Below are 27,613 nucleotides of genomic sequence, written 5' to 3'. Positions count from 1 at the left end.
CCATGGCCAGGGAATAATTATTGCCTCTAAAAGCTACACTGACTAGAGAGTTTCATCATGCTGGTTGGTCACATGACAACCAAGCCCTAAATCTGGGACACAGTGCCAAAGGATCAAAGGCCAAAATTCCCTCACCTTCTAGAAAGACCTCATCCAGTTTCTGCTGTGGAGTTTCTAAGGTGTCGTGCATGGCTGTGGCAGCGGCCTCCACCTCATCTACCGTGGTGTGCCAATGTCTGGTACGCTGTGCCCAAGCCCTTCGCCTCTGCCAGGAAAAGGGACTCAGGACAGGAGGGCTTTCCATACCTGCGATGAGATGAGGGGCAGGATAATAGACCTGGAAAGAAAGCGAGAGAAGTCCTTGTATTAGTGCATCTCATCCTCTTCCCCACTATGCACTTTTCTTTTCAGTTTACTCTACCCTTTTTTTTTTTAAACTTATGGGCCAATGAAACAAATAACAGCACACATGTAGGATGGCCAACTGGCACCATTTTTTCTGGACAAATTGACCCACTAAAGGCAGGGACTTGTAGCTCCGATTTCCTTATTGTGTACACTTAGAAAAGCAAGATTACAAGTGGGATAAATCCAGGAATGCAGTGGAGTAAATCCAGGAATGGATCAGTCTGTCCTGAAAGTCTGGAGCCAGACTGTACAGTTCTTCACACACTCAGTCATACATAGCTAATAACCAATGTATTGCGATTAAACACTAACCACTACCCTCTTATATATGCATAACTATCTAGCATCAACTCTGCACATATAAACCTACTTAAAGCCTTGTCTTGGTTCAAAAGAGTAAGAGTTCAAGCAGGACATCTGATTTTCCTCCCAGTGCTGGCTTTTGGGGTGTGCAATCTGTGTGGCTGCACAGAGCACCATGCATGAAGGGGGTGCCAACATGCTGGCACCTACTTTCTCCATACTCTTCTGCATCATATAAGCAAAGAAAAACAGAGAGGGAGTTAAGGATAATGGTGCTGTGCAAAGGATGTGGTAGTGAGAGAAAGAAGGGGATGCTGGGTAGGAGAAAGAGAATGGGGGATGCCACTATGAAAGTAGGGGGTGCTGTGCCAGAGCTGCCAACTCTGCAGGAGGGAGGAGAGGGACACCAATTTCAGTTTTTGCAAAAGATGCTGGTTAGACTACAGCCAGCCCTGTTTCCACCTGTTGAAAGGAAAACCGTTGTGAATGTGGATCCTTAGGCCGAGGGGGAGTTGGCGCTACCTACAGGGAGGTGCTCCACAGGACCCCACCATTGGCAGGCGGAGCTGGCAGAAGCAGCTTCTTTCATTTCAAATTTTAATAAAATGAAAATAAAAAAAATATGAATCACCTAACACAGAATAGCTCTAAACAATTTCAAAATCATACATTCATAAAAATGGATATGATACACATACAGATAAAACCCATAAAAACCATAAAATTAAACCACAAATAAATAAGAATCATTCAAATGAAACCATAAACAAGCCATAAATAAACATAAATTTAAACCGCAGATAAGGTTTCATAAAGAAAGTCTTGCAGGTGCATTAATGGAAACCAATACCAGCCCACTTTCCCCTTCGGTTGAGCCCTCGGGTGCTGGGGCCAGCTGGTCTTAGGTGTGGGCCTCTGTGGTGGTGAAGATCTGTCAGGAAGAAGTCATTGCAGGCCAGCTTGGAGAAGGCAGTGATGTCAGAAGTAGCAGCAGTCAGATCGGGCTGAGGTCAGATGCAGGCAGTGTTCTCGCAGGGTCGAGATACAGGCAGTGGTCTGGGCAGTTAGCATTTGGTCAGAAGTGGAAGCAGACAGTGGTCAGGGCAGGCAGAGGTCAAGCAGTGTCGAGGTCCAATCTGAGTTCAAGCCAAAAGTCCAATCTAAACAAAGCCAGGAGTCTGGTCCAAGGACAAGCAAGGAGTCTAATCCGAGAGACAAGGAATGAGGAGGAGGACGGAGAATGAAGGATCACCAGGGCAGGATGAGATGCCTAAGACAGATGAAGGCAACACTGACCATGAAGACGACCAGACTGCCAACACAGGACCCAGAAATGGAACATGGAACACAGGAACAGGAACCAGGAGCAAGGCACATCAGGAACATGGGAACGCTAAGGCAATGCACACTTCCAGGGAAGTTGACCTGTTGCCAAGACAAGGGCAATCACCGGTGAAGGCCTTTTATAGTCCCCTGGTGGTGATGTTATCTGATGACATCGCTCTCTCATTCCCGCCACTGACCCATGAAATGAAGGAGCAACCGGTGCGCGTACGCCTAGGGTGGCCCTGCATGGCTTGCAGTATCAGAAGCAGGTCAGACACAGTGGTCTGCCGAGCCGACAGTGAGGAAGTCACACTGGTGCTCACAAGAGGGGAGAGTGGCAGGTGGAGAGTAGAGTAGCGGATGGCCATGTCTTCCCTCGGGGGTATCCCCTGGCATCTGGTAGCGACAGGCCCTAGTCAGAGCCGGAGGTGAGTGCGGCGGCTCGTAGGAGGAGCCCACGAGCCACCAAGTGCAACAAAAACTGATGGAAGATGAGGGATATCCTCCATCCAAATGCAAACCATTAATTTAAAGATGGAGAACTAAAATAGCAAATGTAGCAGGGTGGACAATTCTGACCCTCAAGAGCCACAAACAGGCTAGGTTGAAAGGATATCCACAATAAATATGCACGAGAGAGATTTGCATAAAACAGAGGCAGTGCATGCAGATCTATTTCATGCATAATCATTGTTGATATCCTGAAAACCAGGTCTGTTTGTGGCACTAACAGGAGTTAGCCATCCCTGATATACAGCTTTTGTTGGCATGAAACAGTTAGGGGCCGAGCGCACTGTATAACCTGCAGTTGGATGCGGTTTCAATAGGCGCTAATCAATCCCCTAATGCAATAAGGGGATTAGCACCTATTCAACGTGCGTCCGACGTGGAGTGAATCTAATAGTGCTCATTAGGCAATTCACTCCAATGCCAAAAAAAACAATGTGCGTCCAAGACGCACATTTAGCGATCAGCTATTAACGCCTACCTGGAGCAGGCATTAATAGCTGAGCGCATTTAAAACAAGTATAGAAAAGCAGAAAAAACTGCTTTTCTGTACTTCCTCCTACAAGCGTCCATTTCCTGAACCCTCAGCATCAGTTTTCCTAACCGGTAGACGGCTGAGTTAGGAAAACTGATCGGGTTCTCGTTAGCAAGGACTCAAAGCAACCATTTCTCACCCCTTTAAATGACTTCTTGGTGAGCTGGGTAGAGGAGGTGGCTTATTCTTCCTGCTCTCTCAGATTTTAAGGGGGAAAATGCTGATGAATTTAAGGGGAATAGGTGAAAGAAAAGAAGAGAGGAAGGGAGAAGAAGGCCCTGGGGAGAAAAGGATGGAAAATAGAGAGAACTTGGAGGGGGAAAGGTGGAGAGGAGCCCATTAAGGAAAGAAAGAGAGGAACCTGGGAGGATCAAAACGGAGGGGGAGACAACACAGAAGGATGATAGTGAGAGGAGGGAAGGAATGTGGAGATGATAATGTACCACCCCATCTCACCACTGCACCTCTTTTTTTTTTTTTTTTAAATCCAAGAGCTGTTCTTATGTGTCATCTATAAAATTCAGTCATATTTCTTTTTCTGTCTATGGCCAGATTGAAAAACTAGACAATTGTGTATCCTGTTCTTGTTTAAGGGAGGGCACAGGACAATTGCTTAAAAAACAAACATGTCAGAGGTAAAATAGGCCACCCTCATTCCAAAGCTGGTCTAATTAGAGGGATGCTGTATGGACAAATGAGAAAGAATTTATGGCGGCACCCAGAACATTTTCAGCACCAGTGTATGCTGCTTCTTTCTCGCCACCTGAGGTGCTGCCCATTTGTGCAGCCACATCAGATGTTTCTCAGATCAGCAGATGCAGGAAGTGTGTGGGGAAAGGGGGGGCGGGAGAGAAGGGACGGCAGATTTCAAACGAAGATCTGGACAGCAGAAGACTTCCTGCTGATAGCAAAGCCAATGTCACTTCATGTGTATGGAACGGTATCTTATCATACAGTATTATCACTTTCTTGCAAGCGTCAGGGGGGAAATGATTAATGATAAAGAAACGTAAGCTTATTACGAGGAAAAGGCTCTTCCTGCTGACAGTAATTAAATTATGAACTATGATACATTTTTTGGACTGTGTGAACTAGTTCGCGTCCACCTGGAATCAGGCAAACTTTCAGTCTGAGTTCAACAATATTTACTTATTTTATTAATAACTCCCATTTATCCGTGCCTTTCCATTCATTGCTCAAAGCGTGTTTCATGCACATGAAAACAATGGCAAATAATCCTAACTGCAATGCTAAGAGAAAGAATAAGTACAGTATCATTTAATAAAATCCTGAAGACGTGAACGAGGACTATATACAAGTACTGCTGCAGTGCTAACTCCAAATTAAAAAAACTCTGCTTAAAAATATATCTGCATGGGGAGGATGTTTGAAAATGCATCACCCCGTAGACTAGTGAAAGCATGCATAAGGATCACTGCACCTGCCACCTACCCATTTTCCCATGGGAAAAGTAGACAGGCTCAGAGGTAGGTTTAAATCTGGTAAAGCAACAATGCTCATAGCTTTTCAGGGAAAAAATATCCACAGAAAAGCAAATCTCTGTGGATATTTTTTTCCCTAGGCAGTTCTCAGAGGGTCAGTACATTCACACTTTCCCTTTAAGAACTGGTGCAAGGCCTGCAGGAAAAAGCACCTGCGGGATTTGCAACAATGCAGGCACTTTTGAAAATTGCCCCCAAATTAAAAACTAAGAGGTCCATATTCAGTACCTTTGGTTAGCCAGTTGAACTTATCCGGCTAACTTTGGGGGTCCATCCAATAATGCAGCCGCTTTTTTTTCAGGAGGCCTATATAAGGCACATTACAGTAATCACTCCTGGAGGTAACTGAAGCGCAGACAACTGAGGAAAACAAACAAGCCCTGCTCCTACAAATGGGCCTAATGGTTCCCAACTGCACCAAACATTCCTTGACACTGCCTTAATCTGGGGCTCCCGATGGCGTGCGGTGACGTTCACAGCAGGGGATTCAGTAAATGCATCCCATGGTACGATCATCTTCTTTTCTCAACCACCCCCCCTGGCAGATTCACCTTACCTCTCACCCCCTTCCCTTCCCCTCCCCCACCCTGGCATAATCACCCTCCCTTCCCTCTCCTTATGCCCAGTCCCCTATCTCCCACCCCAACCCCTTGGTGTAATCGTTTTTTCTTCTCTTCCCTCCTAGCTCCTGGCGTAATCACCTTCCCTTTCCCCTCTCCCCTCCACCCCCCCTGGGGAAGGAGGTAAGAGAGAGAGAATGGAAGTCTGCCAAGTAGAGGGCGCCAGGTGAAACACTGGTGCGCCTGCAGGTATTTGTTTATTTTGGGGTGGGGGGAGCTAGAGAAGAAGAAGAGCCATATTTCCTGTGAATTTTGAATTTTTGTGACCCTAGGAGTACACAAGACATCTAAAACTCTTGAAAGGGGTGCAACAGTCAGGAGTGTTTGAGAACCATTGCCCTACTCCGTACACTCTGCTACATCAAGACCCTCCTACTCGGAGATGCGGATCGGAAAACTGAACAAATTGGACTGTTCTGGATACTCACACAGAAGCAGGCTGGAAGAATACCTCACCCCGGTCCCACATGCAAAACACAGACAGACCCTCATCAAACAGAGAAGGAGCGACCACAAATTAGAAACAGAAACATGGATAAACTGCCTGGAAACCCCAAGAAGCCAGACTCTGCCTGCAATGCAACACCGGAGAAACGAAATCAGAAATGCATTTCCTCCTATATTTCATATAGAAATTTTCATAGAGGCACGGTTCTCAAAATAGCAGAGAAAATCAAATTATTCTCACGTTCCATCCTTTACTAAGAAGCTGCAGCTATAGCTCATCCTCCGAGTGCCACCAGGTCTCAGCCCCCCCCCCCAAAGTCCCCAGAACTCTCACTCGCAACCTCCTCTCTCCCTCTCCCCAAGTCCCCATCACTCTCAAATCTCCCCCCACCCCAAGTCCCTCCCCAGCAATCTCACTCTGAACATCCCTCCCTCCCCCCCCCCTCAACCCTTCCCCAAGTCCCCAGCAGTGAGCAGTCTAGCCTTCTGCTCAATGTTCTTCAAGAAAGCAATGCTCCATGCGGGTCTGGAAGATTCTTACCTGGCCCCTGCTGTTGCCATGGTGCTGCATCTTCTTTTGCCTTAGCCTAATGCTCACGTGGGCCACATGACAGAGCCAGCTTGGCCTGAAGGGAAAACCCTGTCTTCTGCTCTGCACAGTGCAGTCAGCAAAGCAAATGGGATACCTGCTTCGGAGGGAAGGATGGTCCCGCTTTCTGCCCGGTGTGGTTACTTCTATGCTGACATCACTGATGATAGGCCTGGAAATGCTGTGCCTATTGGCTCCAACCCCATGATGCTTCCTGCTCCTTGGCTCCCTGCTATTGGTCCCTGCATGATTTATCAGCTTTCATTGGCCCCACAGTTCCACCTGGTAAAAGGAGCAGAGGACTGTACCCAAGGCAATGATGATGACTCTGCTACAAAAAAAACAAAAAAAACCTGCACAAAAAGTCAATTAGGGCTGGGGATTTAGTAAATCCCTTGAAGGCCCTGACCTCATGCCACTGGGGGCTCCAATGTTAACATCAAACCTAGCCAGAAAGGTGAATTTTCAAAATGTTACAGGTGTAAAATTTAGCATATACTGGCATAAGTAGCCTGTACTCATATATTCCTCATGTTATAAAGGCCCAAAATCCATGCCTATTTTCATTCGTGCGCACATATACGCGTGTAAAAAAAAGGGGTGGTCTGGCAGCGGCCAACAGGCTTTTGAAAATTGCCACAATACAGTGTATGCTGTTGAATAGGCGGTAGGGTTTCCCCGCGTTCAGTGCGCTCAATGCGAGTAAACGGGCTCTTGAAAATTGCTATGATGGTTTGCTATCTTTCCATTGTCCTTTGAATATTTCCCGTGTGCACGCTCCTTGAACAGGAAGCTTACTTCACCAGTTACTGGGAGGGTAGATACCATCTCTCTCTTCACATTTCTCCTCACCTCAGATGGGTTTAGCTTACATCCTCAGGAAAAAAAAGCATTGGGGATGCATCTGGGATTCTGAGGGATCTGCTGGTAATTTTCTGCGAGTCCATCTCAGATTTTGCCAGCAATTTGCCACTTTCACTAAAAAAAAACAACAACAAAAAAAAAACAACCCAACAACTCATTGAACAATTTGATGTATGCATGGATTTTGGGCAGGTTGGTCAGCCTGATTTGCAAATCTCTCCTAAGGAAGTTCACACATCTCTACATACTTTTAACTGCTTAAGCAAATATTTTTAGAATTAAATTGACTTTCTAGGCATTTTTGTTATTACAGGTTCTTCTCAGATTTGCTGAGGCTCCCATTCCTCAGTCAGGAATATTGTCTGCTCACCTTCTTGGAGTCCGGAAGGATTTTTTTTTTTTTTAAACAGTGGAACATTATTTTCTGAAATTCTGCAGCATTCAGTTTCCTCCTTTAGAACAATAGAAGGAAATTCCCCAAACATGTGGCAAACTCAGAGAAAGTTGAGCTTGATCACTGAGAGTTTTTTGTTTTGTTTATTTGTTTGTAACCAAGCCACAGGACATCATTAATGTATTTAATAGTCTGACAATACTGCGGTGACTGTGATTGCTGGCTCTGATGGGCACTGAATAGGTTTTGCTGATTTTCTGAGACCAAAGCTGCTGTAACCCACCTTGTCAGCAACTGGAACAAATATAAATTAAGATTTCTGCATCTGACCCCCTTTTTCTGTTTTGCAAAGATTTCAAACCCTTTGTTGTGTGGTTTACGGTGTCATCAGTGCACCTGGATGGGACTAGTGGTGAAGGAGTCTGAACGCTTCAACCTGACAAAGGACTTCATGTACCAGAATTCCCTGCTTCATGACGGGTTTACTTACAGTCTGCAATACAGCTGTAATTAGGACATTGAGAAACTCTCTGTCAGCACATTGCACATTTTCATTTTTTTGGCTTCGCTGTTCTTATTCTCTGATAAGCTTTCACTGCTGTAACCTAGATTAGAACAATGGATGTATTATGTGATGGGCTGTATTACTGCAGACTCGCGAATTCCTTTCCAGAACTGCAAGTCCCAGCAGCCTCTCCTGCAGAACATGGGAGAAGTTTCACGAAAGTTCCAGGGTGTCTAGGGAGGGGGTCAGTAGCCCCTTCAGCCGGAATATGCTCGCTCAGCAGTGCTTAGAACGCATGTGTAAAAGATAAGAACTGTAAAGTGCATAAGAGTCTGCTCCTGAAGGGGAGGGGCATGCAGTTGTACTGAGCCTTTGTCTTAGCTGCATCTTGCTGGCAATAAAAGTCTATCTTTACGGATCAGTTGTCTGGGCCTCCTTACTGACTAAAAAGAGACGGTTACATTTGGCGAGCCAGCCAGGAGGTACCGGGGACGCTATTTTAGCCCCCCAGTTGGTCCAGGAGATTTTGTGGCGGAGTGATCCCCCAGACTTGCCTGGTGAGTGGCCACCGCTGAGTTCAGTGATCAGGTATCTGAGGGGGTCATTCCACGGAGATCCTCTGAGACCTTTGGGCTGGTGATCCGGGAAGAAGGCTTTCATGACGATCGGAAGAACCCTGCAGGCGAGTATTATGGGTACATGGAAATAAGTGAAGAATAGCTAGCTAAGGAAATAACCGGTCCATCCCCGGCGGACCGAGGGGGCTTTGATCACACCCCACGCAGTGTGTTAGTAGGAACCCCGTTCCGAAGACCACGCGCATGTACAAGTAATAAGTAAAGCATATGCTAGTGGGAATAGGTTTCTTGTTGTGTGAAAGAGAGTGAATGGCCTCGCAGTTCTAGGCCGGGCTGACCGCGTCCTAGTCGGGGCAATTGTGACCCTTTGTGTCTGACGGATACGGACCCCTTACCTATCCGTCTTCCCTTCCCTCCTTTGTCTGTGATTCTATCCTAATGGGAGGGGGCGGTTCTACTCCATTAAAAATCATGACGGAGCACTATAGCGAAGTGTTCGATAGACATAAATGTACTAAACCCGGAATGATTCAACAATGTACCCATAGGTGGCCCAGTTTGTGTGTAAATTGGCCTCCGGCAGGAACTTTCAATTTCCAAACGGCCACAAGGGTCCAGAATATAGTTATACAAGAAGGGAATCCGGGTTGCCCTGAGGATATACGGTACATAACCGCTTGGATTGCAGTTATTGAAAATCCTCTGTCGTGGGCAAAGAAGCTAGTAGAGGGAGCCGCCCTCGTAATGGTAACTCAAGTACGCAAAATGGGGAACCGGAAGTCCCCAGTGTCTGTCTGTCTGTAAGGTACCTGTAAAAAAAAAAAAAAAAAAAAAAATTCTACTGTGGTAGATCGGTTAGACAAATTTCTTTTTGTGATCAAATGCATTATTTCTTTTGATCTACTCTGGTGATGCAGACTATTTTTACTTAAGGAAAACTTATTAAAAGTGATTGTGAATTATTTATCTGTATATGTGTGCTGAACAGCGGCAGTTAGCTGCTGCTGGGAGCTTGAGAGTTAATTAATTTGGCTGGGCAGAGACTGCTTCTCAGCGGGACAGTTTAACCCCTATAACATTTCTCTGGTACGTTTGGGTTTTCAAATTATTAATTAAGGATTGTAATGTATGTAACTGCTATCTGTGAATTGCAAGCACATGTACCAGGGATTTTTAATTGTTTTAAACCCTAATAAGAAGAGATTTTGGTTTACAGATGCTGCACAAGACTACTATACAACAAATTAATTTACAGTGTTAAGTTAAAATACTGATTTGATTACTGAGAATGCATTTACTGGTGTTGAAGTTTAGAACTTGATGGCAGTTAAGGGTTAACGGCAGAGATAATTACAGGAGAGAGGAGGGGATCGAGCCAGAGAGAGAAGAGAAAAAAAAAAAAAAGGGGACATTGGGCTAGCCTGGGTGAATGAAAATTGTTTCGTTTGTTTTAACAGAACATTATTGAAAGTTAGTTCATGGTGTGCGTATGTGAATAAAGATAGAATTGTGGTATGTTAATTAAAAGAAAGGAAGATTGTAGCTCCGAGTTTCTGCTGATTAAATTTATTCTCCAAGGTCCTTGCTAAAACTGTCTGTAATCTGACAAAGGATTGCTACTTGCAAAGAAATACCAGAACCAAGGGTCCCTTACAAATCATTTAGTGCCTTATGATGCGTGCTATTTTTAAGACATTTTATAGCAGCAAATTAATTGTTACAGTACAAAGTGGAATGGTGGTGCGTCCCACTGCGTGTCAGTACGTAGTGCGTAGGCATTCAATATGGCTGTGCGTTTCAATGCTGGCGTTGCTAATCAGAAGTTTTTAGTTTTCTCATATCTTCTATCCCAGTGTCCTCCCTATGCTTATCTTTCTATTCTCTAATACCATGTTAATTATTGTTCTTACTTGTCTCCTATATATTATCTGTTATTTAAAAGTTACATTGGAACGCATGATAAAGTATGAACTCTCTTTTGCTGACGCAGTTTATTTTGAAGCTGTCTCTGGGAAAATTAGAGGAGAAATGATTAAGAATGGGACCGTTGTTAAAGCTTTGTTAAATATACAGAGCATAGCAAGCGGCAAGATAAGACAGCTGCAGTTCTGACTGTGGGAATTACAGGATGCCGTTTGTAAAGAAAAAAAAAAAAAGAAAAAAAAACAAAACACAGAGAAAACAAAGACTTAATATTACAAATTTTGATTCAGTGGCAGGCGCAAGATAAGGATTATTGGAAGTTGTGGGCAAGAGAAGGGGCCACTATGCAAGATTAGGAACAAGAGCAAATATGAGTCGGCCCAAATGATAAAGTAGTAGCACACACACACACATATATATATATTGCAATTATGTTCTTTTACCACTGGTGGGGGCTGGGCTCTGGCTATTACCATATGTTCTTAGTGTTTGCAATGTAATTGGTACAAGGCTTCCAAGGGTTTGATCATCACTCCTGCACACCTAAAGTGCCCCCCCTGGATCCTTGCCTGCAGATCCAGGTTGACTTTATTGAATTAACCCAATGCCAAACTTACAAGTATGAAGGAAGCAATGTTTTGCAGCTTCTCAGCCTCGTCAGAATTGATTTGCCTCCAGGCGCAGGTCACCTATTCAATTTCCAGATGGACTGTGATCTTTTCATCGTATTTTGAGATGTATGGGAACAGGGATCAGGAAGAGAAGAAAAGGGGCCCGTCCCTGCAACCAGGAACTTAATAATAGAGACCCGACATCCGAAAGAAGCTGCAGAAGGCCGAAGGCTTTGAGGGCATGAGCCTCAGCCAGTTAAAAGCTATAGCAGACCAGGTATGTGGAAATAGAGAAGTGGAAGAGAAAAGAGAGAAGCAAGTAGAGACATGAAGGAGAAAGTGACTGTTAGCCGCCGCTCTCGAGGACACTCGGGACGGGAAGGAGCCAAGACAATGACAGACCGCGAAGAGGAGGGGGAACAAGACCCCCCTTTGGAAAGAATCAGTGTGCGTACTGCAAAAATGAAGGCCATTGGAAGAGAGACTGTGAAGAATGGCAAAAGAAATACGGGAGCCCTGCAGTGAATACTAACGACAAAAATGGACCTGCACCGACACAAAGGGGCCGAGGAGGAAGGAGATTGGACAACCCCCACTGGCAGATGGCGGGGGAGGCGACAAGGAGCATACAGCCTGAAGAGACCGGGAGGGAAGAATCCCCACTGACCCTCTGGTGGAGATCCACGAGGTAACACAACAAAAATCAGGGGCCTGTTGGACTCAGAGGCCAACGATCTGTCATGACTGCACCAATCGGCCCCCCCGACGAAAGAGACTGTTTCTATAGTGGGTGCCTCAGGTCAGGTACTCACTGCCCCTCTGCAGAAAGAATGAAGTATACAAGTAGGCGGGACCATGGTATCCCTTATCGGATGGAACCTGCTGTGTAAGCCTCAGACCACATTGAGATTTCAACCAACAGGGGAAGTTAAAGCCTCCTTCGGGGACCATCCAGTGATACTCATCTGTCCCCTCCAAGAAGAATGGAGACTACATCTTCCCATAGTCGAATGAACCATCGAACATCGATATGAAAACAACACCCCCCTCAACAAAAACGAAGACAACTGATGGATAGAGATGAAACAGAATGCACAGGTGATTAATCAACCTCAATACCCCATTCCATATATGGCCAGGCAAGGAATCCAGATACATCTGCAAAGACTGTATGATTTGGGAATTCTCAGGCGAATCCGATCTGCTTGGAACACCCCTCTGCTGCCCGTAAAGAAACCCGGTTCTTCTGACTACCGACCTGTACAAGATTTACGGAAAGTGAACAATCAAGTAGCAGATCTAGTAGCCCTCGTACCCAATCCATACTCAATCTTGGCTAAAGTTTCCCCTACATCCAAGTGGTACAGTGTCATTGACCTCAAAGATGCTTTCTTCTCCGTTCCAGTAGCAGAAGAATGCCAGAAGATCTTTGCCTTCACATGGGAAAATGCACAAACTGGAATCAAGCAGCAGTACACATGGACTCGCTTACCGCAAGGATTTAAGCACTCACCCACGATGTTCGGGGAGCAACTGGCAAAAGACTTGAAGATGTACCAAGTCACGTATGGGCCAGTCATACAGTATGTGGATGACCTTCTGTTGTTTCGTGACACGTATCACGAATGTGCTATAGCCACACTCCACTTGTTAAAGACGTTGTACTCAAAAGGATACCGTGCAAGTAAAAAGAAGGCGCAAATTTGTGAATTGGAAGTAGAATACTTGGGATTCCAAATTCGGGAAGGTACCCGCTGTCTTGGAATATCCCGTACCAGTTCAATACGAGGTCAACCTGTACCCACTTGCAAGAAGGAGCTCCGAGCGTTCCTTGGAGCTGCAGGATACTGTAGACTGTGGATTGCTAACTACGCTGTCATTACCCAGTCCCTGTACGACAAGTTGCGGGGAAAGGAGGCGGAATCCCAGCCTTTTCAGTGGGAAACCCATGAACTGACAAGTTTACAACAACTGAAAGATGCCTTGAGTGAACCCCCTGCTCTAGGGTTACCAGATGTAATGAAACCATTTCATCTATACGTCGATGAAAAGAAAGGAATGGCCATTGGGGTATTGACTCAAACTTTTGAATCATAGGAACGACCTGTTGCATATCTGTCAAAAGGAATGGACAATGTTGCAAAAGGATGGCCTGGTTGCCTTCAAAGCATTGCTGCTGCATGCTTACTGATACCCGAAGCTGTTAAGCTAACATTTGGACAGACTTTACAAGTAACAACTCCTCTTACTATTCAAGGACTACCAGAGACCCATGGACCAAAATGGATGACTAATTCACGTCTCGTCAAGTATTAAGCCTTACTGTGTGAAACACCTGAACTTCAAATACAGGACAGCAAAAACTTGAACCCGGCCACTCTTATGCCGGCACCTGAACCAGTTGCCCATGATTGTGAAGAAGTCATGACTACAATACATTCCAGTAGACCAGACCTGAGGGATCAACCCTGGCAGGGAGCTTGGACTTTATTCACTGATGGGAACAGCCAAATCATTCATGAGATACGTTCTGCTGGATATGCTGTTGTATCCGAAGATGAAATCATTGAGGCTCAACCTTTTCCCCCAGGAACGTCTGCACAAAAAGCTTAACTAATTGCTCTTACTCGAGCTCTGCAGTTGGCAGAAGGAAAACTGTAAATATCTAAACAGACTCTAAATATGCCTTTCTTACAATTCAAGTGCATGGAGCATTATAGAGGGAAAACAATTGCACAATGCATCAGAAGTACGTGAATTACTAGACGCAGTTTGGCTACCTCGCAAGGTGGCTGTAATGCATTGCAAAGCACACACCAGGAAATCAAACCCTATTGTCAAGGAAATCAGAGAGCAGATGAAGCAGCAAAAAGGGGCAACTCGGGAACCCTTCCAAATTGCATCGAATCATCAGGCTTCAGGCAGCCCTGGAGCTCATCACCAACGACTGCTCTCGCTCTTAAACTCTGGGCAAAAGAAAATACCAAAATTATGACTGCAGTGTACCAGAATAGATTGGTTTTAGATTACCCTCTGGCCCAGGAAGGAGGGTTTGTGGAACATTTAACCTCTCCAATTGTTGTTTACAGGTAGATGACCAAAGCAAGGTTATCCAAGATATCACTGATCGCATGGTCAAGATGGCACACGTCCCTGTCCAGCAGTGGAATAGTGCATGGGACTGGACCAATGGATTCCGTGGTTGGTTTTCCATGATCGATGGATTTAAGAGCTTGTTTGTTATCCCAGCCAGTTTAATTCTGTTTTGTCTTTTAGGACCCTGAATTATTCCTTTCTTGCTCAAACCGCCTTCGTCGGGTGATGAAGGACATTGCTGAACGCAAAACAGCCACGCAGCTCCTGTTACTGTACATGTATTCCTCTGAGCCTATAGAACCTGTTTAACCATCCTCATGTTTTATCCTGGGCCATCTTCCCATACATGACAAGTTCGGGCTACAAAGGGGGGTGGAGCCATTAGGGCCCATCCGTCTCAAACCCGTGAAGAAACCATCGGACTGTTTGGGAAATTAGGGCCCCCTGAGAACTCAAATTGCTAATTTTTCTTGTTTCTGTTTCTTTCAGCTCCACAGTTGCGTTGTGATGGTGTGATACTTTTCATAGAGAATGATAAGTATCAAAGGGGGGAATGAAGGAGTCTGAACGCTTCAACCTGACAAAGGACTTCATGTACCAGAATTCCCTGCTTCATGACGGGTTTACTTACAGTCTGCAATACAGCTGTAATTAGGACATTGAGAAACTCTCTGTCAGCACATTGCACATTTTCATTTTTTGGCTTCGCTGTTCTTATTCTCTGATAAGCTTTCACTGCTGTAACCTAGATTAGAACAATGGATGTATTATGTGATGGGCTGTATTACTGCAGACTCGCGAATTCCTTTCCAGAACTGCAAGTCCCAGCAGCCTCTCCTGCAGAACATGGGAGAAGTTTCACGAAAGTTCCAGGGTGTCTAGGGAGGGGGTCAGTAGCCCCTTCAGCCGGAATATGCTCGCTCAGCAGTGCTTAGAACGCATGTGTAAAAGATAAGAACTGTAAAGTGCATAAGAGTCTGCTCCTGAAGGGGAGGGGCATGCAGTTGTACTGAGCCTTTGTCTTAGCTGCATCTTGCTGGCAATAAAAGTCTATCTTTACGGATCAGTTGTCTGGGCCTCCTTACTGACTAAAAAGAGACGGTTACAGTGGCAACCATGGTTATTGTGAGACTTGTGCACACCGAGTCTTACACAGTTCCTTCATTTCCTAGGACTTGGACTTCTGTGACCACAGAAACATGCGTTTTCAGTGATAGCACAAATCATAGTGGTAACACAAATCATATCAGTCTGTAATGGACCTCTTTCTACCACATATACAGCCTTTGAAACCTGTTGGGCCTCATTTTCAGCCATGAGCAGGATGGGCTCCACTCGTGGCCTGCTGGGCCTCACTGATCTTCGGCTGCGAATAGGATGGGATCCACTCACAGCCCGCCGGGCCTCTCTGAGCTTCGGCCGGGAGCGAGATGGGCTCGGTTCGTGGCCTGCTGGGCCTCGCTGATCTTCGGCTGCGAACAGGAAGGGCTCCACTAACAGGCTCCAAAATTCAAGCGCACAGTATGAAAATTCTGTGTAGGGTGGGAATTCTGTGCAAATGCTGTGTTGTGCAGTTGTGTAGAATCCCCCCAGGAGTATTATTATGGATTGCTATTACTAATTTGAAAACATCCTTTTTTTTTTTTTTTTTTAGAATTGATTCAGCTTTGGGTTCTTTTTGGTGGTTAACTTCTAGAATTGATGGTCACTCTTATCTTATTAAAGAGCAGGGTGAGAAGTTCAATGTTGTTAAAGTTAAATGTATGGAATGTTACCTTAACTAAGAATAATGCGGAATTTCATTGAAGATTAGAAAATATGGGGAATCATTTAAGAAGACTTAATTTAAGGTTTCTATATTTTCCCAAATGTCCTTTAATCCCCTGAGGAAAATGTTAAAGACGTTTTACCTAGACTTTGTAAAGGTTTCTAAAGAGATGGTTCCCTCTGTTTCTAAAGCTTATTATTTACCTGAATGTAAGGTTGTTTCCTTTCCTAATGGAGAGGAATTTAGATCTTCTGGGGCTTCTTGAGCAGTCTAATTCTGAAATCACTGAAAGAGCAACATTTTTGGTCACATTTGCTCAGAAATCAAACAACGGGCAATGTGGTTATTTTTTCTTTTTCAAGACAGGTCTTTTTTAGGTCAGAAGATTTCTTTGTTGCCTTATGTAGTTAAAGAAACAACAGCAAAAGAGGAAATAATTTCTTTAAAAAAAAAAAAGAAACCAGAGGGTTCTAGCTTTGAGTGCAAACTGTAACTGGTGCAATTCGAAGGTGTTAAGTATGTATTTTTTGACCCAATCCAGTTGGAAGGTTTTCTTCAGAATATTTCAGGAAATAATGTTCCATAATATCTATGCTGCAGGCCAGATAGCATTTGTTTTGGTGTTTGTCTTGTTTTTATCTATACAGTTTATCTATACGGTTTATCTATACAGTTTTTATTTATACGGTTTATTGTATTTGCCCCATATTTTGTGGTCTAAGTAACAGCAACAAACATGTATGTTTTATTTTTTTCATCTTTTCTCATTATTATTCTCACATGTATATTGCTGTGCTTTCTGTTTTCAAGAGTGCTTTGATTAAATATTTTTGTAAATGAATAAAGATAAAGGTAAAAAATAAATAAATAAATAAAAATGTGGAGGGCAATTTCCAAAGCCGTTTTCCAGGGGAAACAGCAGTTTATCCGGGTAAATTGGCCTGGCTGAAAATAGCTCTCCTCAGAGTAGCTAAAAAGTACACAAGGGGTTCACAACACTTGTACTTTTAGCTGCACTAAAAAGGGGCATTCCTTTGAGTGCGATTAGGTCATACCTGGCATTTGCAAAAGTACACAAGCTATTCTACCTCACCTTCGCCACCTGAACAGATAGCCTGTGGATGCTTTTAGCACACAGGGGAGTCAATTTGCAAAGGAGTTTCATGCATAAAAATACCAGCATATACACACATAAGTAGCATATACTTGCGGACATGCTATTTTATACGTGCATTTTCCATTTCATGTGTACATTTTACTGGTGGGGAAAAGGGGTGAGGTTCATGAGTACATGCTGTAGCTGCTGTTTTGTAAGAGATATACTCATATACATTACCAAACATATTCATACATTTTTTACACCTGTTAATTGACTGGAGCAAGTGAAATCGAACTTGTCCGTTGGCTGCAGTTTTTGGGTGGGAGGTTTGGGTGAACTGGTAGAGGTTCAGGGTAACTTGCAAGAGGGTCTGCGTGGAATGGAGATGGAACTGGTGAAAGGATCAGTGAACTGGTGATTTCAAAGTACGCATGCATGTATTTTCAAAACGGTATACATGTACACGTTATAAAAAAAAAACCCACCTGAGTGCGTTATGTTTTTTTTACACACCTAAAATATTCACGAGTAAGTTTATAAAATGGGTAGAGAAAGTGAGCATTTTCTTCCACTGGAAATATTCACAAGTACTAAAAGATAAGTGCATACGTTTGAAGCAGAACTACACAATATTTTATAAACTGTGCAGCTGTTTGCATACTATAGATAGGTTTGAAAGCTAGGCTCATAGTTTACACTAGTTAATTTTCAGAGCAAAACCATCCACTTCATGGGCTACTCAAAATGGTGTCCCCTAATTTTTCTTCTCCATGATTTGGGGGCTTGGGGCGATCGCTCCCCGGCTGCCCTCTGTACCCCTGCATAGGCTGTCTCTGAAGCAGTATGTGGCACTTCTGGGATCAGAGGGAGGGGGCAGGATAACACCTTGTATGAGCAAAGCTCGAACAGGGGCTAGTAGGGTCCTAGTGGAATTCACTGAAGGTCAGATTTGATATGACCACGGTCTAAAAGAGTTCCAGGCTGTCCAGCAAGTTGATGCAGTTACATGATTCATAAGAACCATTCCTCCCATGCATTCTCCTGCTATTCAAAAGCAACCTGTTAAGCACTTCCAAGCTTAAGCAAGATGCCATTAATATAAACAATAATATATATATATACAAACACAGATTTAGTATCTTGATAATGCTAAGATCACTCACACCCAGGAGCTTGCTCAATGTGCTTTTACAGCTCTTTACCTTTCCTTCCTGTAGGAATTCAGCCCAGCAGTACATGTGCTGACCAACATTTCACCGATTTACATCTAAATCTTCCAGTTCCCCTGAATAGCCCCTTTCCCGCCCCCAGGGTTCTCAGGAGCTCTGTACATATCCGGTCAAGAAACAAAAAGGAGGCCCACACCTGCGTTCCAGAGAGACCAGTTTATGGGTCTCTCTCTTATATTTACCCCACTGGGTGTCTGCGCAGTCACGCTGCATTTTAAGATGTCGCCTTTGTCTCCGTGACTGAGAAATCACGAGGTGCAAAATGCAAATAGCTGGCCAGGTGTTGGGAGGGTCAGTGGAAAATTCCTCCCCATCGCTGATGGGGGGATTCCCATGGCACCAACATCTGGGGTCCTAGAGACATGAGCTAGTGATGTACCCGATTCTGCTGGTTCTGTGGAAGCTCATTTCCCTACGGGGCATTGCTAGCACTATTGTATCACTTCTGAGTTTCCTCAGCTACGACTGTGCAATGTGTCTCACAGCAACTGAAGGTGATCTGGAAGTGACCAACTGCCCGAGGCTTCCCGGTACAGTCCTGCTCTCAGGAAAAATGCTCCTGATCTGTACTGGTAGTCCGGGTTCCCATGTTAGGGCTGCGTTATGCATGGTGCTTCACTGAAATATTAGACTAGAGAATTTAGTGCCTTGTGCTGAAACAGTAGGAAGTGCCTTCCCCCGCACACACACACACACACACACACACTCTGCCGCTGCCTACCCTCTCCAACGGTTTGTTCTACATCATTTTTCAAGACAGAAATAGAGAGAATGTTGGCATGTGAGGACTGGCCGAGTAAAATGCTCTGGGCTGGAGCACTGAGCACGCTCACTCCCGCCTTTCCTTTTGCAATTTCTCTTCATTAAATCACACAGCAAACTCAACTTCACAATTACTGCCTACCTTTCGCAGTCTTCATTACAACCCAACTTCGTAGAGCGGTTCAGGAGCTCCTATTCCTGGAGGGACGGGGTCCCTTCTATCCCAGCTGGGTTTCCTCTCTTATTTCCCGCTAGCTGGTCTTGCCCTCTGAGCTCTTCCTACAACGCATGGCCCTGCCCATACAGCACTCTCCCTTTTGGGGATTTAAAATGGACCAGGCATCCAGCCTGGTCCTGCACAAGTTTATAGGGGGAAAACTAGGGGCACTCTCTCACATACCCCTCCTCTCAGCTTGGACTCATTGGGCCAAGATCCTTCACGCCCCCTTGATTTTAACCAGAGAAATGCTTCACATTGCCATTCCCCCTCATCAGCCCTCTTGCCCCCTAGACTTGGGCCAGGGTTCTAGGGTTATGCTCAGCCCCTCCTAGTAGGGTTACCCTAGACAGCACTACCACCGTCATCCAGTGTGCACCCCCAGTTTTTTTTTACTGAGTCCTTTGCTGGCTCCGGGTTCAAATTCCTTGACAGAGCTTCTTGGACTAGCTAGAGGACATCAAGTGCTGGTTCCTGTGCTCTCAGCTGTGAGTGCTTCCTGGCATCTGGTGTCTTTGTAGACCCACTCCTTGGCTCCTCTGTATTCCCAGTTGCTGAGGTCTCCACAGCGCCACCCTCTGGGCTCTCTGCAGCTTTCCTTTGGGTTCTCCGCAGTGCCTCCCTCGGGAATCTTTGCCACATCTCCTTCTGGGGTCCCTGCGGCATCTCCTGCTGGGGTCTTCGCCGCACTTTTCTCTAGGGTCATGGCGGTACCTCTCTCCAGGGTCTCGGCAGCAGCGGCTCCATCTGGCTTCCCTGCCATGTCCATACTAGGCAAATCGGCGCTGTGCACCCCACAGGCCACTCTATGCTGCCCCCTTCTGGGCACTCTGGGTTGCCGCTTCCTGATACTGCAGAACCTAGCCCTTTGGAACTCCTCCTGCTCAGTTGCCTTCTTTTTTTGTGGGCTCATACCCCTCAGGATCTGCTTTGGCATGAGCCAGGTTGTTGCTTCCCAGGCAGAGTCCCACTGAAGGTTGGAGCTGCGGTCATGTGCCTCTCTCAGCTGCTGTGCTCCCTCCGGGTTTCCCATAGTGGCTGTCTTAGGATAATCGCCAGTGCTTTGCTCTACTCCCAGGCAATGTGGGCTCTCTTTTGTAAAGGTGGCAAGAAGAGCACTGTTTGCTTCCAGGACCTTTTTAAGCTTATCCCAGGCCAGCTGGCTCAGTCTGAGGCTCTTCTGATATTGCCTTTCTCCCTCTTGCAGCTGCTTCTGGCCTTCTAGGAGGATCCGCCTCAACACTTGCAGAATTCCTTCAGTGATGCTCCAAGACTGTTGCATTCTGATGTTTTTCTCTCTTTTCAAAGCCGGAGCTTATTAGGGCCAGGCTCTGTGAACACATACTGGTTTCTTCAGTTTCAAGAGGGACCTCACCCTGTTTCAGCCCACTGCACAACTGTGGGCATTTTTTTTGTTTTCTGCTACACTTTTTTTTTTTTTAAAGGAAAAAAAGTAAAACAAAAACATGCCTCACTGGCTCTTACTATACTTTGATACAGGCCCTAATTTGGTCACAGCTTGTCTCTTTAGTCCATAGAAAACCTAAACCTACTCCAGGCCCCACCAGTTTCACTCTTCTCTTTTTATTAATTTTCCTCTGTGTTCTGCAGTCCTAGCAGGACTGCTCGGCTTCAGAGTGCTCTGTGAGCCCCTTTGTCTTCAGTTGCTCCTGGTAAGGACCACAGCAAACAACTTTTCTTCCTTCCAAACAAACTTTTCTCTTCTCTGTTCAGTGCTTACCTTCAAAGGTCTGGCAGGCTATGCATACACAAATTTTTCTCCCTCCTTCTGGAGGCTTTGGGCTTTTCTCTGTATCGGGTTTTAGAGGAAAAAAAATCCCATACATGACACCATATGTGAGGACTGGCCGAGCAAAATCCTCTGGGCTGGAGCAGTAAGCACGCTGACTCCAGCCTTTTCTTATACAATTTCTCTTTATCAAATCAAATGGCAAACTCAATTTCACAATTACTGCCTACCTTCACAGTCTTCATTACAACACAACTTCGCAGAGCAGTTCAGGAGCTCCTATTCCTGGAGAGTCAGGGCCTCTCTATCCCAGCTGGGCTTCCTCTTTTATTTCCCTCTAGATAGTCACACCACCTGAGCTCCTTCTGCCCCGCAGGGTCCTGCCCATAGAGCACTCTCCCTTTTGGGGATTTAAGGTGGACCAGGCATCTAGCCTGGTCCTGCATAGGTTCATATGAGAAACGAGGGGCACTCTCTCACATGACATAAAAGGAAAACTTGGTACACCCAGTCTGCCCACAAATGGTCAGCAGAAAAAGGGAAGTGATATTGCCCCTGTATAGGTCCCTGGTGAGTCCTCCCTTGGAATACTGTGTACAATTCCTGAGATCACATTTTCAAAAGAATATAAACAGGATGGGGTCGGCCCACAGGTTGGCTACTAAAATGGTCAGTGGTCTTCGTTCTGAAGCATATGGGATAAAGATCTAAAGATGTACACCCTAGAGGAAAGGCAAGATAGGGGAGATATGATAGAGACATTCAAATATCTCAAAGATTTCCATGCACAGAAAGTGAGCCTTTTTCAATGGAAAGGAGGATCTAGAACAAGGGCATCATATGATGAGGTAGAACGTGGGTAGACTCAGGAGTAATCTCAAGAAATACTTCTTTTCAGAGAGGGTGGTGGATATGTAGAACAGCCTCTCAGTGGAGGCTGTGGAGACAAAAACAGTATCTGAATTCAAGAAAATATGAGATAAATACAGGGATTTCTAAGGAAGTAATGCTAAATTAATTGGACGCATGGGCAGCTTGGATGGGCCATACGGTCTTTATCTGCCATTATGTTTCTCTGTTTCTATTTGTACCCACCTACTGTGGTATCACAGGTCTTACTTGGTCTGTGGTCTTTTTCTTCCCTCTGCCATTTAGGTTCCTTCCTTGGTATCTATCCCATTCGTGCTTGAATTCTGCCACTGTGTATGCTAGGTGTCCACCACCTTCTCAGTGAAAAAGTATTTTCTCACGTTCCTTTTGAGCTTCCCTCCCTTTGCCTCTTATTATTGAATTTTTCAGTCTGTGGCAAATGCAATCTTCTGGTACTTTGTTGAAGCCTGCTAGATATTTTAATGTTTGCATCATATGTAGCACTGGTGCCCTATGTCCATAGTGCTCCTAATCATTCTGAGGTCCGTATTCAAAAGCATTTAGCCGGCTAACTCAGACATTAGCCATCTAAATGAATATTTGGGAACATATCTACTAAATTCTAGCCTCTTAATAAGTTAGGCGGCTAGAATTTAGCTGGCAAACAGGGTCATTCATCAAAATGTGTTAGGGCCTTATCGCAGGCATTAGGGCGCTAACACCCACAATAACGCCACAACGCATGCGCTATTTTTCGCATCGCAAGATGCGTATGCAAATTTTCAAAATTTAGTCAAAGGGGAGGAATTTGGGTGGAGTTTATGTAAATGAAGGATGTTTAACATTGCATGTGATAGTGTAAACCACGTTATTGCACATTTTAACACAGGAAATAACTACACCTTTTTTTCCTGGCATTGTGCTATGCGATATGCCCGAACCAGGATTTGTGATAAATAGTGCAAATCCCGTTTCGGGCAGGAGTGGAGTGGAGTGGAGTGGAGAGAGAGACTCTGGGGTGGCACACCTATTAGTCAGCTTTTTATACCTCTGTAGGAGGGGCAACTAGTAACTCAAGGTGAGGTTTTGGTGGTGGTCTAGGGTTTGGGGGGCAGTTTATCATGCACAGTGGTATGAACAGCACAGTACACATCAGTGAAGATTTGATGTGATTTGGTGTGAGGAAAGGTACACAAAGATGAGATTTGTACATTGTACTCTTGACCTAGCTTGATGCCCTCTCTACCTAGCTGCTATCAAGCTAGGATGAGAGTAGTCCAAAATCAAGGAGATTCCTAAGTTCTTCTCAATTTCCCTTTTTGATGAAGGTAAATAATATATCCTGGCTATAGGCGGAAGAGCATTTTCAGGGATTTTGAGAACCTCCAGTATGTGTCGTTTAAATATATCCCTAGGGATATCATAGGGCCTTGAGGAAAATTTACAAAGCGTAAATTCTTACACCACAAAATATTTTCCAAATTTTCAACTTTGTTAGAAAGTATAGTATTATCTTTAATCAGACTCTCCTGTAAAGGCTTAGACTGTGAAAGATTTGTTTTAACCTCAGATAATTGCACGGCCATATCTTCTTTAAATTTTTCTAACACAATTATTCGTGAATCTAGAGATTGAACATTAGCTTGTAACAATCCTACTTGAGCTGTAATTGCCTTCCCGAGACCCTCAATGGTTTCCCAGATAGTCTCAAGGGTGAAAGAAGTAGGTCTTAGTAAGGAAAAAGTTTCCTAAGATGTACTGACTGAAAGAAACGATGAACAGTACCTCTTCCAACCTCCTCCTGCTGCTGCACCTCTGAAACTCCTTCAGGGGAAAAACTAGCCATTTCAATGGAGTGCCGCACTCGGAGTTCCCCACTCCCAGGGAAGTCGCAGCCATATCATCTAAAGGCAACTCACTAGACCGCAGCAAGAGAAGCCTAGTCACTGCAGGATCAGCCGGGGGCGTCCTTATAACCGAACTAAGCAATGTCATTGAGCCGGGAGAGAGTGGAGGCACAACCATGAACGGCACTTCTCCCTAGAAAACATGGAGAAGAGGCTGGTGGGTCTGTAGGAAAAGCCACCGATCTGCTCTTCCTCTCGCAGCCCATCTTAAGGAAATCTTTAAGATATTGTTCCAAATTCTAATGGAACTCAGCCGCTATGCTGCTTGCTGCCGCCATCTTGAATCCCCAGATTCCCCATATCTGACTTTTTAGAAATGATGGATGTCCTGGATCCAGCACAGCTAGATTCAGCACAGGCTGTAGTACTTTGTTAGCCTCTTTGGTTGATGATATTATCCCGATATTCGATAAGGGGGAAATATGCTTCATTGATGCTGCTGGATTTATCCAGTGCTTTTGATCTGGTGGATCATGGACTGTTACTGCAATGCTATGAAAGACTGGGGCTGAGTGGTACTCTATTAAAATAGGTGGAAAATTTTTTGCACGAGAGTAAACAGATGATAGTGTTCCAAGGGAAGAATTCCAGTGTGAAGCATGGCTAATGTATGATGAAGTTTGTGATGGCTGAGTTGGAGACATTATGAAATGGGAGGAAATGAGGGTCTGAAAATGTTTTAATGATATTTTACTGTTTTCTGGTTGTATATTGTATTATATGATTTTATGATCTTGTAACATCGCTTTGGACGACCCAGATTTGATTTGGAAAGCAATTAATAAACTTTAATAAATAAATAAATAATAAAAACAGGTTAAATGGAGAGTTTCTCAAGGCTCCTCTTTCTCTCCACTGCTTTTTAATATCTTTATAGCAGGGGTGGGTAATTTGGTGCATGTTGCTGGGTTTATTCCATATATATATATGCAGACACATACAGATTCTGGCACTCTAGGGCCAGAATCCTGAAGAAGCTTCTTGTGTTTGAATCGATGCTTGTGTACTGTAGCTGAATGGCTGAGAAGGTGTAATTTGGTTTTGAATACCATTAAAAGGAGGTATTAAATCTAAATGGATTTGATTTGACCCCTAAGAGTGAGGTGAGAATTTTAGAAGTTGTGTTAGACTTCAATTTGAATATTGTGAAGCATTTTGCTTATTAGACACAGAGTATCTATGTAAAGGTGAAAATGATATGACAATTGCGGCCCTACCCAGGTATGGCATCATTGAAAGCATGAGACTAACGAGGGAACTGGATTCAAACAGCAACCAATGAGGGTCCTGACGTTTACAGTCTAGGAAAATAATAAGCCTGGGGTAACCTACACGGCGCAGCAGATACTACCATAAGCTTGCTAGGCAGACTGGATGGACCATCTGGTTCTTTCCTGCCGTCATTTCTGTTTCTATGTTTCTGTGTCCTTTCCCACATAGATTACTGTAAAGCCTTATATTTGGGCCTTCCCATGAAGCTGACACAAAAGTTGCAGCTCATACAAAATACAACAGCACGGATTGTTATGGGCCGTTCTTCTGTTGTCCTATTATTACAGGACTTACCTTGGCTGCCAGTAAACTCGCGCTGCACATTTAAAAATCTGGTGCAGGCGTTTACGATACTGCATGGTGTCTGTCCCCCTCATTTAAGAGGGAGACTAAAGTCATACGAGGCTAGTAGGAGTAAGCGCTCAGCTAACAAACACTTTTTACAGCTCCCAAGGGTGAAGACTTTCCATTTACAGCGCCTGTAGAGAGGGTCTATTTCAGATACAATCCCTGGTTTGTGGAATAATTTGCCACAGGAACTGAGGGAAGAACTCGATTTATTAAGAAACTGGAAGCAACAGAAAATGTGGTTAATGTCATCCATTTTTTAATATTTAATCAAATAGTAGATTAAAGAGCTGGTCCGGAAACAATGTGATAATTGTTTTAATATTTTTGTGTTGATGTTTGTATTGTTACTATTTATTTTATGTTGTACATCACTTAGGGATATTTTATCAGTGAAGCAATTAATAAATATATTAAAAAAATAAACTCTTATAATACTTGAAGTAGATGAGTGAGGGGAAAAAGTTTGGGAGAGAATAAAAGACCTGTTTCTTGTGTTCAGTGTGGTAGAAGCATCAACCATTGGATTGCGGACTTCTATGAATGTTCTCCTCAATGGGGCCAATATGGGCTCACAACAGTTTGCCCTTGCTTGGGACACGTGTGGGGAAGGACTCCTATTTTATTTTTTTTTACCTTTTTCCCACCAAATGTCTCCATCTCATACTGATATCCCCTCCCAATCCACAGTATCCTCCTCTCTATCCCTCATGTTCTTCTCAGCTATCACCTCACCATTCTCAGCTCTTTTATCATTCCTGCCCTCACCTTTTTTCCCAATATTCTCCTCTCCATCTCTAACTTCCTTCCCAGTCTACCATCCCCTTCTTTGTGTTCCCAGCCCCCCTTCACTTATCTTTTTCCAGCCCCCATCTCCTTCCATTTCACTCACTTCATAGCACATTTCCTTCCCTCTCTCGCCTTCCCATCTCCCTGTCTCCTGTCCATGTTTCATCCCCTTTCCAGATCCCCATCACTTTCTGTCTAGTACTTCACCCTCTTTGCAGATTTCTATCCCTCCGTGATTTTGGCCTGAAGTCTGGGGAGCTCCTGGATTCCACTTCCTCCCTCACCAGAAGGTGACTTACAACAGCAGTAGTAACTGTAGCATAGCTGTTTTAATAGGGATATGAATGAGGAACACTCACTTTTACTGCCCACACCTTTTTCTTTTTCCTGGAAGTGCAGGAGCAGAGAGAAAAGGAAGCAGGTAAACTGTGAAAACAGTGAGACCTGATGCTTTTCGATGGCTTGGTACAGCTGCTGGTCTTGGGAAAGTCCTGATCAGAACCTATAACCCCCACTGTTCGAGGATACCTGGGACTGCAGCCAGGAGGCAGGAGGGGGAGTAGACACTAGGCAGCCCAGATATCTCCCAGAATATCTGGAAAACGTGGGCTGTCTGTGTAGTGCAATATGTTTTGGGTGTGGGTTCCAGTATCGGCTTTTGGACTTTGCTTATTCAGTAGGATGTTTGATGTACATCTAAAACACACAGAACTAGCAAACAAGTCCTAACTGATGTGCAATTCTAACAGCAGTGTGCGGCTACAGAGTGTGGATGGTCTCTGTGCTTTAAATAATCTTCATTCAGTTAGGAGGAGGTGATTTATAATTCTAACTTTATACATATCCTGTGTTTTGATGTAACAAATGTGAAAGGGACAGAGCCTTATACCAACGTATTCTAGTGCCTGTGCCACACACAGAACCTGTTATTGCTTGATCAGCTAGAGCAGAAATGGAAGTCATTTGCTCTCCCTACTGTGATTTCTTTAATTTATTATGAAAATATATTAATATTTGTTATAATCTCAAATTTTGTTTAAAAGTGTGTGGGGGGGAAGAAAATGTAAGGGACCATTGGACAGTTACTAGGTCCTCCCAGTGCAAGACATACTAGAGATAGCAGAGTGTAATAAGCCAAACCAGTTGCTAAGGCTTCCCCATAGGAGCGATCTCAATGGTTCAGTCTTGTCATTTATGTAGTGGTCCAAAAGAAGATTCTGGAGAGTAGGTGCAGAGAGCTGGAAAAGGAGGAAGTCAGCCTCCTGTCTTTCTGCCTGCAGTGGATTGCAGTTGTGTCACACAGGTTGCCCTGTGGTGGTACACTTGGCAGTCTGTGGTAACTGTTTGTTACTGGAGTATTTATTTATTTAAATAGTTATCTTTCACCTATATCA

General features: G+C 44.4%; 1 protein-coding gene across 2 annotated transcripts in view; it reads right to left on the bottom strand.

Annotated features, from left to right (window-relative positions):
* The window catches only part of TESPA1 (thymocyte expressed, positive selection associated 1), a 145,073-nt gene that overhangs the window by 66,417 nt on the left and 51,043 nt on the right, over nt 1–27,613 (bottom strand). For both annotated transcript variants that reach the window (XM_029595120.1, XM_029595121.1), the window contains exon 5: nt 136–337. In XM_029595120.1, coding sequence (XP_029450980.1) covers nt 136–304 — 169 coding nt within the window. In that variant the 5' untranslated portion in view covers nt 305–337. The remainder of the gene's footprint in view (nt 1–135; nt 338–27,613) is intronic.

This window comes from Rhinatrema bivittatum, chromosome 3 (assembly GCF_901001135.1).
Source record: "Rhinatrema bivittatum chromosome 3, aRhiBiv1.1, whole genome shotgun sequence".
NCBI classification, from domain to species: domain Eukaryota; kingdom Metazoa; phylum Chordata; class Amphibia; order Gymnophiona; family Rhinatrematidae; genus Rhinatrema; species Rhinatrema bivittatum.
The sequence above is the reverse complement of the archived record's forward strand: the minus strand, read 5'-3'. Positions and strand labels throughout refer to the sequence as shown.